This window comes from Megalops cyprinoides, chromosome 4, assembly GCF_013368585.1.
Source record: "Megalops cyprinoides isolate fMegCyp1 chromosome 4, fMegCyp1.pri, whole genome shotgun sequence".
NCBI lineage: Eukaryota > Metazoa > Chordata > Actinopteri > Elopiformes > Megalopidae > Megalops > Megalops cyprinoides.
The window spans coordinates 19,978,315-19,992,349 of NC_050586.1; the positions used below are offsets into that span (position 1 = coordinate 19,978,315).

The 14,035-nt window shown below is 38.5% G+C and overlaps 1 protein-coding gene across 1 annotated transcript; it reads left to right on the forward strand.

The window, feature by feature from the left end:
• Positions 1 to 10,787: 10,787 nt before the first annotated feature.
• On the forward strand, positions 10,788 to 13,959 carry figla (folliculogenesis specific bHLH transcription factor). Its single transcript, XM_036527984.1, has 3 exons — positions 10,788 to 10,973; positions 11,465 to 11,620; positions 13,780 to 13,959. The coding sequence occupies exons 1-3, from the start codon at positions 10,788 to 10,790 to the stop codon at positions 13,957 to 13,959; spliced, it is 522 nt and encodes a 173-aa protein (XP_036383877.1).
• The last annotated feature ends 76 nt before the right edge of the window (positions 13,960 to 14,035 follow it).

Below are 14,035 nucleotides of genomic sequence, written 5' to 3' on the forward strand. Positions count from 1 at the left end.
AATGAAATATACTTATGTTTTTTGGTGTCATCTGTAAACACAGGAAGTTGGTTGTTGGGCACACCTTGTTAGAGGGCCATTAGAATAGAATAAAATTCAAGTACAAAATATTTTTTTGGTAAAATGACAATTTCTCATATTTATGTGCCTCTCCAAAATGTAATTATGTATGTACCTATGATTCTGTATTACTGAAGGAGCCAAACAGTGGCTTTTTTTTTTTTTTTTTTTTACTATTTTAGATAATTCCTTGGAGTGTATGAAACACATCAATTAAGTTTTAAATATAACATTCATCAGTTCATATTTTTAGTCATTTTCTCTTATAGCTTCTCTTGGTCCTAGAAATGGACAGGCTGTTTCAGTGGGAGAAGCACATTTGGTCATTCATTTTCATGATCCAATGCCCTAACTGGCTTACAGTGCTATCAGACTACCACTCAGGCTTCACAGGGTTTTGCTAGTTAATGTATCTAACTAACACTAGCTAAGATAGGGCAGCTACTGAGATGTTATAGATACAATATTGCTAGTAAGTAAGTATTGCTAGCATAGCTGGTAACATAGCACATGTTTAGCTATCATCTGTTATCACTACTATCCGTACATGACTTAGGGTTCTCTCTTGCACAGTTGTGGTTCTCCCCTCACCATTGCTACCACTGTAATGATAGTCAGCAATGGATTCCAGTCAAAACGTTGCATTGATTCATGCTAAGGGCAGGAGATGAGCAAAGTATGCCTTTGTTCAGTTGCTGAATGCTTCACTTTAGCTGCTTAGCAAGTCATGATGTTCCACCACACCAAGTTAGGTGAGCTACCAGTAAAGCAAAAGCTAGATAGCTAAACCTAAACTACATACACAGAGATTTATGTCCCAACTAGCTGCTTACAAATCACATTGTAAGCATTGTTGGATTGGTTTGTTGGCACTGCTCCTTGTTTCAGGATCAGTTTTCCAGAAAATAGTGTTCAATTGTACCTGGTTCTCAAAGCAATCAGCTAAGAAATGTGTGCGGATGACTCACAATTAAATGGTAGTACAATTACGAGGACCTGTAGCTATTATATGTGATGTATACTGCAAACTGACTATTTGAGTCATCTGTGTTTGTGGCTTTCTTACTGGTTTTACTGGTCGTGTAATCTATTTGACTTGTAACTTGTAACTAGCCCCACCCCAGACTGGGATGCAAACTTACTGGTTAGTCAGCATGTAATTTTCATTATTTTCACAACCCAACACAACACAAACCATCTATTGAAATCAGCAGGAAAAAGTTCAACAGTTTTCCCCCTTAAATGCGGAGGCAATTCTACAATGTATTTTTATTATGGTGAACTCTGAATCCTTTCCAATAATAAAAAATAACATCATGATGCAATATAATATCATTGCTTTTGGCCCAGAATGTACCACGCAGGGCAAAAGGAGACAGACAAGATTGTCATATAATTATATTGTTATATAAACTGGAGGAGTCTTGAGAATCAGATGTATTGAAACTGCTGGTAGTATCGAAAGTTCATAGTTCAAGCAAGACAATTTTTGATTATTATTTTGGTGACAAAGTCTTCACTCTACAAGAGATGGTCAATACACTAGCATCCTGTACACATGAGCTTTGAAGCCATTGGTAATTTACTACTTATCAAAGGAAAACATTCATAGTCACCACCTGAACCTTGGATCTTGGCTATTTTCACCTTAAAATGCCTGAACTTTGGCTTGGAGACACATATGTATTTTGAAAAGTACTAATACTGTAGTATTTAGAAACATCTTATGTTTTTTCTATTCCTTATAAACTTATTCCTCAAAAATTCCTGATAAACGTTTGATAGTACATTCATTGATTGTTCCACAGAAATGTGTCTGTGCTGCAGGATGAATCACATGCTTCACTGCCCTGGCTGTCTCATGGTCTCCAAATTCCAATGTCCCGATTCATCCCTGTTGATTCTAACAATCTGACAGCTCACCCCTTCTTCACACCCACAGTCCCTCCCTCTCAGTCTTGATGGGGAATGGACAGACTGGAATAATTCCAAAATCACACTCCCTGAGGGACTAACGAAGTGTGTCCATTACCAGTCCTCATCTCTGAACTCTGATATCTCTGATTACAGAGAGTACACAGTGTCATTCACTGAAGACATCCAAGTATGTACAGTACTCCCACATCCAGCCAAAACACTCAAGAACTACGAACACATTGGAGAGACAATGAGAATAATGTACCCAAGCAGATGTCGTACCAATACACCAAGCAATATTTAACTTTATAAGTCCATGCCATCACATGCCCAAAGCTATTCAACAAAAGCAAACCTGTATCACTGTTATATTACAGCAGTTTTGTATATGTATGATTACATATGTAAGTGTTATGTCAATATTATTTTACACAGTAGTTACTTCATGGGAATCTGTCAAAACGTAATGTAATTACACATATGTACTTAAACAATACTGCCACGTGTAATTAGACTGAAACACATAATGTAAAGAGTGACCTGCTATACACAGGCTCTGCTGAGCACGTAGACAAGGGCACACTTACATGCACGTGGCATGCACGCAGACTGTAATAATACATCAGGGTCTGTGTGCATTATTTATGTTCAGCTGATCCCCAGCCTCCCCTGCTCCCTTGATATCCACAGCACCAGCGAAAACTTTCCTCCATCACAAGAGACCCATCTTGTTGACGATGACGACGTAGATAGTGATGGTTATTATCGCTATCATGCCTGTCAACATTAGGTACATTTTAGGGCACATTAATCAAAGACAGCTTTCAGCTTGCGTCACTGTTTGGCATAATGACACCTCAACCACATTCAGCTGTAATTATTAAAACACAGAAGAGAGCAACTCTATGACAAAATTGTTGAAAATCATGTGAAAGTCCATTTCTTTTGATCTGCTTTTAACATTCTTGTGTAATATTCTACAGTCTGAAGGTCTAATTTGCCTTTCACATCCAAGAAAATTTGGTTGATAAACATTGATATGTAATTGAAATATAAAAGCCTTGCTAAACAAGTAGGTAGGCCTTAAAATGCACCAATATGAAGGGAACTGTGGCCATTCCTTTGTCTGTGAACTATAGACTTTCATTAACTGAAGGAGTGTGTGTGCTCCTTCAGTACACAAAACAATAGTCTCATAGACATTAATGTGGGATTTTCTGCATACCAGTAAATTACGAAGGCGTGGTTATTGACATATCATTTGGCCAGTATGCTGATCAGCTGATCATAAAAAGATTCAGGGTCATGAGAGTCAGGGTTACGGAGGAGGAAATGAATTACGTTAAGGTCTGTGTGCTGTGTTCCTGTGCGTGTTTGTGGATTTGAAGTGGTGAGGAAGGTTATCAGGTCTGGTTGGGGATGGAGATACTGTACAACAATTGTGTGCTGCTTTGACTCTGAAAGCAATACACTGTCATTGTATATGACTGTACGCTATTTTAACACATGCATGTGCTGTGCATGTATTTATGTTTCACTTTGTGTTGTGTGTGTGGGTCTACCTAATAGAGCAGGTTAACTGCGCCCTTGGTGAGCCACAACTATTCAATTAAAAACGGAAATAGAGGGGAGATAAACATGAGGAATATCACATTTGTATTATTTTTTTCTCCCTTTCTCAGTTCATTTTCCAAATCGCATTTGTTTGTGTGTTTGTTTGTAGCCTAGCCAGATTCTCATATGGTCATTACAACTGATTCCAATTCATTTTAATCTTACCTGGGGGAAACTGGGGGATAGAGAAGACAGCAAAACAGAACATACAGCAAGAAGCTGTAACAATAAATACAAATAATTGATTATATCATGTTACCTATACTTTTCACAATACTGTTAGCATTAGATCAAGAACTGAGGGTAGGTTTGAGAAACGTTTTGTTTTGGATCTTTCCCATACTAAAATCCGTAAGCAAACATATAACAATACATATTTCAGAATTAAAAATCACAGGTTACCTTCACTGCAAGTGTAAGTGAGTTTGAGAATCATTCACAATCAGAAAATGACTAGGACTATGTATGCATTCAGTATCTAAGAATCCAAAATGTAAAAATCTAGAAATTTACAATGAGAGGGCATTTAAACAGAGTGTGCAATTTATCATCTGGTCACTCATTCTCGAAGCAATGACAAGGGGCATAACAGAGATCATGTACAGTTTAACAGTGTATTAACCAATGAGGTAAATCCCAAAAGTATATAAAAGTCTCCTTCCAGATGACATGCCAGTCTTCACTGATAGTGTGAGCCATTCTCTGCACCAAGCATGTGTTACACAAAGAAGTACATTGTACTGTAATCTGTGCCTTGTTTGTGTTAAAAACACTATACAGTGCAGGTAATGGGTACTGGATCTTACTCCAGGTTGAAATTTCCACATTTTCAATTAAACTGGGAAGCTCCTATGTCCACAGCCTTAGTGTATGTTATTGTCTTGTCTGATGTGTATTCATGGTCAGTTATTATAACTTTCTTTATGTAATTTTTTTCATGAAAATGATTATGATGTGAAAGTTAATGCTGGAGGTTTTGATTTTGACAATGATATTCGCAAACCAGGCAGACTAAGTAGATTGAGCTGGTTGTTCTGCTTGATTAACAGTTTATTCTGTACTGTAAAGATAAAACATGCAGTTGTGAGATAGAAAAAAAAATTATCATTATGTTTTGACTCACTCAGATATTGACCTTCAAGTGAGTTGTACTGCTTAAGCGTTTTCACTTTTTTTTAGTGCTGTTGCCACTGTATAGCGTTGGTTAACACCGATTGACCCCTTTTCAGGAATTCCCCCCTGTCTCAAATGACAGTATTTTCATTTCAAATGCACTGAAGAACAGGAAAAATGGAAGGATATCAGTCAGCACATCCAAATAAATGATTCCGAATAGAAACTAGAATATATGAGTGGTTGGGCGGTGACTAAAGCTGACTGCGGGTGGTGTCCAGAGCGTTGCATTACTGAATTACAGAGAAAGGAAGTGAACAACGGTTCATCTGACAGTACAATTGGCTGTGGGGGATGTGGTAGACTGAGAGTATGTGCAGCTCTGCACGTTCTTCAGGAGGCACTGAAGTCATGTGTAACTTCTGTGCGTGACTATGAAAGTGTTTTATCCATTGTGCCTTTTTAAAATCTTGACTCATGTTTTAAATGTGGCAAATATGCAAGTACGTCTTATACTTTATTTTACCCACTTTATCTGGAAGAGTCATGAAGTGCTTTGTAATCCACACCCTTTACATTAAAGATTGCAAGCAATTATTGCAAAATGCATAGTGCCTGCCCTTACCACTTCCTATTCCTGTTATAGATTCCTGTTTTATTGTATGCATGATAAACAATTCAATGATAAGACGCATCTGTTCGCTAAGAGGTGATAGAAAAGAATTCCAAATATGGTTGGTTTGCCTCTTCATTCTCCATCATTATTGCACAAATTCTCTCAAAAAGAATAAAGAAAATATGGATAAATGACTGACCAGTTATGCAAGGTTTATCTTTAATCCAATTTCTCATGTGATATGTGCATGCTATACATTGTTGGCCAACTGGACCTGCGTAAGAGTGAATCTCACTGTGTCACAGACCACAACTAGAATAGACCCAAGCCTCTTTGTCTGCAGTATAGCCTTGTTTTGTCCACTTCTTTATTGATCCTACTCAATACCTGTGTCAGGAAATCCCACTGGATTCTGAGCACATAAGCCTGGAGAGAATGTAACCTTCAACATAATAAAATGTATGTACTGAAACCCATAGGAGCGATGACTACAAAAGTCAACTTTAGAGTCAACCTTTAGAAAGAACATAATCTTTTTCACACAGGTTATAGAGGGGCTTTCTGCCTTTTATATGCCATTGATGAAAAATGCTGTTTTGAACTAAAGTAACAAATGTTATATTTCTAGGAATTAAAGATGAAGGAAACCCCTTTCTACCATAAAACATAGTAATGTCCCTCCAGACCTGAACCATATTGTATTATAACAGACAGGGTTTTTTTCACCTTAAAGTGGGCATGGCTCATTGTGTGTCAGAACACTTGTCAAAGAAAAGGGTTTGGCAAAACAGGCATCTATAATGGTAGAGAGAATTATTATGAATCTACTATGTAAAAACTGCAGTCCAGTTATAAAATCCACTGTAGGGTAGGCTCAGTCTTCCCTATCCGTTGGTAACATTTTAATTTGAAGACTTTCCTGAGACAAATCATTTTCAAAACATGCCTTTCCACATCCATAAATATGTTTTTAGTTAGGACCAAGTAGATATAGAGGTCTTGTGAGTACATCGATTTTGATTAAGGTCATTCTTCCTATCCAAGAGAACTGAACTCATTCACCTTACAGCTCTAACAGCTGGATCAAAATTCAATTCAATTGCGACACAATTCAAGAATTGGTGAGAAATTGGTGTTGAAATAAAAGAAACCATGCGTTGTCCATTTTAAAAGACAAATTATCCAAAGCAGCTGGGTCTCCAAAGCTACCTAATGGCATTGCCTCTGACTTATTAAAATTAATTTTATTCCCCTTCATGTCTCAAATAGATTTGGCAATAACTCCCGTGATGAGGAAAGACAGAGAGAGAGGTAGACAGGGAGGGTAAAGTGAATGGCTCGAGGTAAAGAATGCCAGTGAGGAAATAGTGCAAATTTAACATCACACTGCCATTGTCTCCTCCCCTTCCTCTGAGAGATGCCAGGAAAGCCCCGGCCATTGGTGTGCAGTTGCTATGGCATTGCCACGGTGACAGTGTGCTGCGTCCTTGCACAATATAACCCAGGTAGCCTAATGTTTCTCACAGACTGATAAGCTGTAACATTCTACCTCACTCCTTCCCTCTCAGCTTCTCTCTATCAGTGTTTGGCCCAGTTTATTATCCGTCAGTTTATGGCCAGGTATTATTTGAATTTCATTTTTGTATGCACACAGAGGAATATGGCCATAAACTATTCACTGCAACCCATGGGGGAACTAGGAGGCTTTTGAAAATTGCATTAACCAGTCAGGTCAGAGGAAATAGTCACTATTTCCCCACCCTCACATGACAACAGCACAGGTCAGGACTCTGGGCCCAAATTCCAAGCCTACAGCTGCCATTGTCCGGGAAAATGTGACAGTACACACCTACAGCAGCCACTGTGAAGGGGACAGAGCAATGCAATTCCACTGGCCAAAATACGCCTCATTCACTATCAGGAGATTGAGAACAATGAATCAGGGAACAGCACGTCCTGCTGCCAGCCAGAACCTCTCTGAGGTCCTTCTATTCTTCTGCCCATCATCCTTTTTCTGTTTGTAATCACATTTCTCGTTCTTTTTTTGCTCAATTGTTTTCCTGACCTTGTTTTTGCATCATCAATGCTTGTACAATCCATTCCAATCTTGTTCCCATTTGTGTTTTACCAAAACATTTCAGATGTATAGTCATTTCATCTGACCTCTCCATAGAGCAATTGGGATTTGTTTGTAACATATCTCTTTTCACTAATACATATAAGCAAGTGTTTGAGCAGGAGCCTTAGTTAAATGAGTATGTTAATGTGTGGACAGGGAGATGCAGTCTGACAGTAGGCTTATGTTAAAGACATGAGTAGAGCTCTGTGCTGCAAGGTGCAGTGTACATCTGCCCTTGTGTCACAGAGGACCGCCACGCCCCAAACACTGATCAGGGGGAGTGAGAGTCTCACAGGCCGCCACCACTAGGGAGCATGAGAACAGTTGAAGATGCAGCCGGTGTTTTATTCAGAGTGCTCTCTTTTGTTCATATACAGCTTGTCCTACTGACACAAAGGAGAGTAAATAGACTTGAGAGATAAGCAGGTAATCCATGATGCAGGTATTAAAAGATTAACTATTTATAGCCCTGGAGTTTAAAGCTAGGTGCAACAGATGAGCCGAGTGCAAAACAGACCTCAGAATGTTTACTGAAGTAATTAGGCAAATGTACGGAAATATTTATCTTGAAGAAATGTTAACGTATATGTAGGGTTTTTCAGCTCGAGTGTATTCACTTGAGACATCAATACCACATTTGTGATATAATTTCAAGTGGCACATGTAGACTTGGAAAAAATAAACTGATGGATGATAGTCATATCAGCCATTTATGATTTGGCCTTGTAACAGCCATTTATTCCCCTTATCTCTGATATGATGCTAATTCCCATTGTCGGCTCATGCTGCACTTGGCGTACCAGAGATACCGAATTGTAGTAGATGCAGTGGGAATTTAATTTTTGTTTGGTAAAAACCAGACAGTGTAGGCATTACCCAATCAGATCAGTGGCTGGGGGCTTCTTTGGGCAAGAAAATATACATCCTTTACACATTAGCTGTTTCTGTTATTTAAAAGAAACATTCATAGATATAATTTAGATTTAAACATCATATATTTAATTCAAAAATCATTTTAAGGATAGTATGGTGCGTGGAAATATGTGGAAGCACTTTATGTAAATATGCAGATAATGTAGTGCATTTTACCACTTATTGTACTTGCTTGGGTGCCTCTTTGGTTGGTGACAATAATATATATGTAAACTGAGAGAGACAAGAGTGGAATGGCTTATTATATAAGTAATTAACCTTCCTGGAAGGGTTCACTGAGATGCAGGATGTCTCCGTACAGCTGCTTCCAGCTGAGACATTGGAGGGGTATACCCATGTCAGTTCATTTTCTGGGGGTTGAATTTTCAATGAGTGTTATTGCCATTAATAAATGTTGTATGCACAGCTGAGAAAAAAAAAAAAAAACATAGCAACTACATGTTTAGGTTGCTACTGATTCTGCACGTAAAAACAAGTCATATAAAGATAGCTTACTTTCCATTGGGGAATGCAAAGCTAATGAGACATGCCGTGATGGTGTGTCCATCCAGTTAATAATAGATGGAGTTTTGGCAGTTCAATATGATTAGTTTCCACTGTGTGAGTTCAGCCAGGGCCGGGCACAGCTGGGAGTGCGCTGCCCTGTACCAATGCAACAGAGTGTGAAAGTAATAATAATTGTCATTGATCTTATGTTCACACAGACACACACATGTACGTTGTAAGCATAGGCTATCACATGGAGGGAAGCACGTACGCAAAAAGAGCATCGTCTGATTTTGTAATAAGCATGAATCAACGATCAGAGAAGGTTAGTGAAGAGAGAGATAGACTGATGCATTATTATTATTATTATTATTATTATTATTATTATTATTAGTGTTATTATCTGTACTACTACTAAGAATAATAACAAACTTTTTTCAGTTCCATGTGCTACTTTTAAATGTTTAAATGCAGATACAGAATGCTACACTCATTAAGACACGCTTACGACATACTTGTTATTTTATCTGTCCTCATTCTTTTATTTATTACAAAGTCACAGTAACACTCTACAAACTGTGCACAAACTCTAAAGGATAACTCTGGCATTTGTTTCCCAACCCTATTCCTTAGGGCACAACCATGTTTTAGCTCTAGAGCTGTGAATGAATTAGATTTGAATAAGATGTGAAGTGAAGACCTGTCGGGATTTGATTCTATTTAACATGTTTCTGCTGTTGCGTCTTTGTAGAGGTTGTTGGAAGGGTTATTGGGAATATGTCTATTCTGACAGCATCATGCAAGTTAATTTTTTTCTGTACATGTATAATTTGTGTTTCAGCCCCTTTAACAAATTTGTTATGCAGACAGACAGCTATTTAACTTTATTTACTGAGGGAAATTAGTTATGCACTAGGGCCTAGAACAAATAATTTAACAACTAATTAGGTGTAATTGTCACAGCTGCCCCGAATTACGTTCAAATAGCAGATGTTGACAATAATGTATTGGAAAAAATAAAAGTTTTTGTTATAACAAATGCTGCTGCAATATAACATTTGTGCATCTAAAGCAAATAATATTCAGTTAGCTAGTCGATCAAGCACCTGAATAACCGAGAGCTCTGACAAAAATCACTATATTCAGCGTGTCCCCCGGAAACAACAGAGAATGTTCCTATGGTGCCATCTAGTGGCTAATTTGAGATGTTGCGCTCCATAACCGTTCAAATGAGGCCAACATTCGAATGTCTTACAGAAGCAATATTTGTAGCTAAGGAAGAAGGATGTAAGTAAACTTAGTGTGTACACTAATAAATAATACTTTCTCTGGTAAGAATAGTTGCAAAATAGCGTAATGTGAAAGCTACAGACGTGTTGTCTGTGCAGACAGCCATCCCAAACTTAAAACTTCACTGTAGCAAAGCATCTTGTCTAAGTTTAAGAGAGTGACAGATCGTCACAAATTGTTACAAATAAGACCAGCGCCATCCCTTGGTAACTGTTGTGGACACCTTGCCTACCACATTTTAATATAATATTACGACATCTGACTATTTTAATTGCCTCAAGTGAAAATAGTCGTTGTATCCCTCGGTGTAATTTATGTACACGCCTCTGATTGGACAGTTTCGAGGTATCCTAAAAACAGTGCGCTGAAAGGTTCGAGGAAATCTCAAGGGAAAAAAAACGCCGACAGGTGCACAGGTATTTCCGTTTAAATGCGTAATTAGGGTAGCGCGTGGACGAGGAGAGGCTGTCTGCTTAATGCCCCTTCACCCCCCTTGTGATTTAAGAGCCTGAGAAAAGTTACTGTATTGTCTGCCTGAAGTGTTACCTGTAAGATAGAACTGTACTTATATACATAACTTATTTTAAGGATAGAGATATCAGATCGACTGTTATGGCAGGCAAAGGGGCCAGTGCCCTAATGAGGGTCCCCGAACACGAGTTGATGGGCGACGTCCTTTCGCGCATGCATGGGGGCATACCGCTCCCTGTGTATGCTAATATTGCGAAGTTTCGACGAGGGAACAACGGTCTGTACGTAGATACAGAGGACTGGAATGAGGTCTTGAAGAGAAGGCAGATGGTTAACGCCAAAGAACGTTTGCGAGTAAGTAGGAAGTATACCTGCTCCTGACAGACTTTGCGAAGAATCACAGTGTGCATTTCAGTGTGTGAATCTTTTGTTTCCAAGTTATCCTTGTTTGTATAAGTACATAAAAAACTACCGTACTGAAAATTAGTCTTAAACTAAGATTTCAATACACACACTAAAAAAAAAAGTATGTTTCAGGTCGAGTCCCCTCAGGTCTAGAGTGCTGCTACCCTCAAAGGAGCTACAAGTTTTCAAGACGTCTGCTCGTGGAAAAACAATAAATTTGTATACAAATCAAAGCTCTTTATAATTTTTTTGTAAGGGTGATTATTATACAACACAACTGCATTAAAAACATGGATGAATGTTGAACTTGGGTAGTGGATGGAGCCAAGCGTACTAATCAGTTGCAGAGCTGAAGGACATGGACAGATAATGGAAGGAATAAAGCAGTGAAGTGCACGTGCTGTAACATTGGTGTCCCTGTGTTTGCCTCCCTCTCTTAGATTAAGAACCTGAACAGCATGTTCTCCCGCCTGAAACGCATGGTCCCGCTGGTGCAGCGTGACCGCAAGCCCAGTAAAGTGGACACACTCAAGGCTGCCACAGAATACATCCGCCTGCTGTTGGCTGTGCTGCATGATACCTCCAGCAGTGTGAGTGTGAGAAAACCTGCCTGCGTATGAGGGGGAGGGACGCATATATCAGCCAGTACTTATACTGTATAGTGTTTGCCTCAGAATTACCTACTCATTTACACTTACTGTTGCCTCCAGTCTGAACCAAAAATTTATTGGCCATACCATGGTCTGTGCAGGAATTCCAAGGTCCTATTCCAAGATTGGGTCTGATACAGTGATCTGGACTGTTTCTGTGAATAGAATGTCATATGCTTGGTATCTCAAACACCTCAGGTAAAAACTTAAACATTTACATTTATTCATATAGAAAGCCAGATATTAAAGTCTGTGGTCTATTCATTTTGAGAACCTAAACTGTATGACACAAGTGCCTGATACAACAGTCTTGGGGTAACCATAAATGCATGAATGTATCTTGAACTGAACTTTTCAAAGTATGATATTGACAAATTCTGCACGAATCCATTTCAAATGGGCATTAGCATACAGTCCAATTAGCACCTTTTCATGTTTACTATGGGCTAAATGTTTATTTCCTGTAAACGGTAATATTACGTTTGAATAATTCAAAATTACAGCCATAAGTTCTATAAATTACCATTAAGGGAAAATGATTAATATGAGACCTCACCTTTCTGTAGAATCTCATGGCTTTGTATATTTGGTATAAAGACCTAGTGCTTTTCTGATTAATTCAGGCCTCCTTGGGTTAGTTCTGACATCCATTTCCTTTCTTAATGTTCATTTATTTAATTAAGTGGGATAAAATCAGTCATTCACCTATGAAATGGCATCTTTTTTGGATTACTGGTGAAAGATTTTGAAGAAAATGACAAGTCTGTATCAAAGGAATTTTTTTTTGCTGTAATGGGTTTGTTGACATTCAGTTCTGTGCTTGATTTGAGTTTCTGTTTCTCATGACAGATTACAACATACAACTTACAACAGCTCCCGTTTTTTTTTTTTTTGTATAGGCATTTCCTGCCTTAAACATTCATCTAATGCTCTATCAGACCATCAGTGAAGTTCTCATTGTGTATATTGGTGGCATTCTCTATTCTAAGCATATAGTGAAGCTACTTAATATGACCTTTGGAGTGCTGAAAAAAATCCATGATGTTACGGGAGGTGTCATTTTAATAGGAGCCCAATACTACCCAATGGTCCCACTGCACAGGAGGACAAAGATTTGTTTTATATTATTGTCATACTGTGCTATTACAGTGTTACACAGCAGCTTAGTCCAGTATTTTTGGTGATCATATTAGTGTGATCATATAGTGTGATGTTATAATTAACATGCAGCACAGCAGGCCAGTTAAAAGCATGTCAGTTACTGTAACTTTAACCACAACTGAAACAAATCACTATGCATAGAGATGCAACATTCAACTTTTTCAACAGTATAATTTAATAAGCTGAAAGTTTAAATACAAATAAATACAAACCACACCTGTTATTAACTGCTTTGAACGGAGAGCATGCACATACATTTTGGCACACTTGACAAGCTCACTAACCAGTGTGTAGGTGAACACACACCGTCTCCATACCATCCCACTGACTTTTTGACTGTTCTCAATGTTTATACAGCTAATTATGGTGTTGTTGTCTGTATAGCAATCATTTTAAAACTATATACCTAAATGGCAAAAAAACAATAATTGGCTATTCTGAAAGCAACAAACATGTTTCCCTATGTTAAGAATCCACTTAACATTTAAACTGAAACTGTGTGACAAGTTTGTTTGGGAACAAAAAAACATGACATTAAGAGGGTTGTGATTTTAAGCAAGATTGTGTTAGATGTTCATCTGTAACTTAACTCCATTGTGGAGTGCACAGATTTATACACCTAAATTCAAGTCTAGCTGCTCAGTCTCATTAATGCACTCATTAGCACAGTGTTGTTAATCCGGACACAGCACAACACATCTTTCTGTGGAATATAGCCATTGGTTGTTGCTGCACCCTCCTGTGCGATCACATTATGGCCCTTGTGATTGTTGAAAACTACAAGGTCTGTGTAAATTTGACTTGTTCTCTGATTTTCAGAATTAATGTGATGATGGTGTTCATACTTTATTTCCTAAGAACTTTGCTAATGCGTGAAAGAAATGACGGTAGACATGATGGTGGCTTTTGGAGAGATGTTTTTTCTTTTGCCCCTCTTTGCTCAGGTGCTGGGCCTAATGCCAGATTCAGAGCTGACAAAGGGAGTGACGATGACTGTTCCCATGGTCACAGCCGGAATAGGAGGGGATGAGGGAGGACACGTGGGCGGACTGTTATTGCACCACTGTGTGCTGCCTTCATACCAGTACATCATACAGATGACCCCGGAACAGGCCATGGTATAGTACACACATGACCTTTCCCTTGCAGTCTCCTTTCTTTTACCTGCATCATTCTGTCACTCTGGGATTTTTTTCCTCC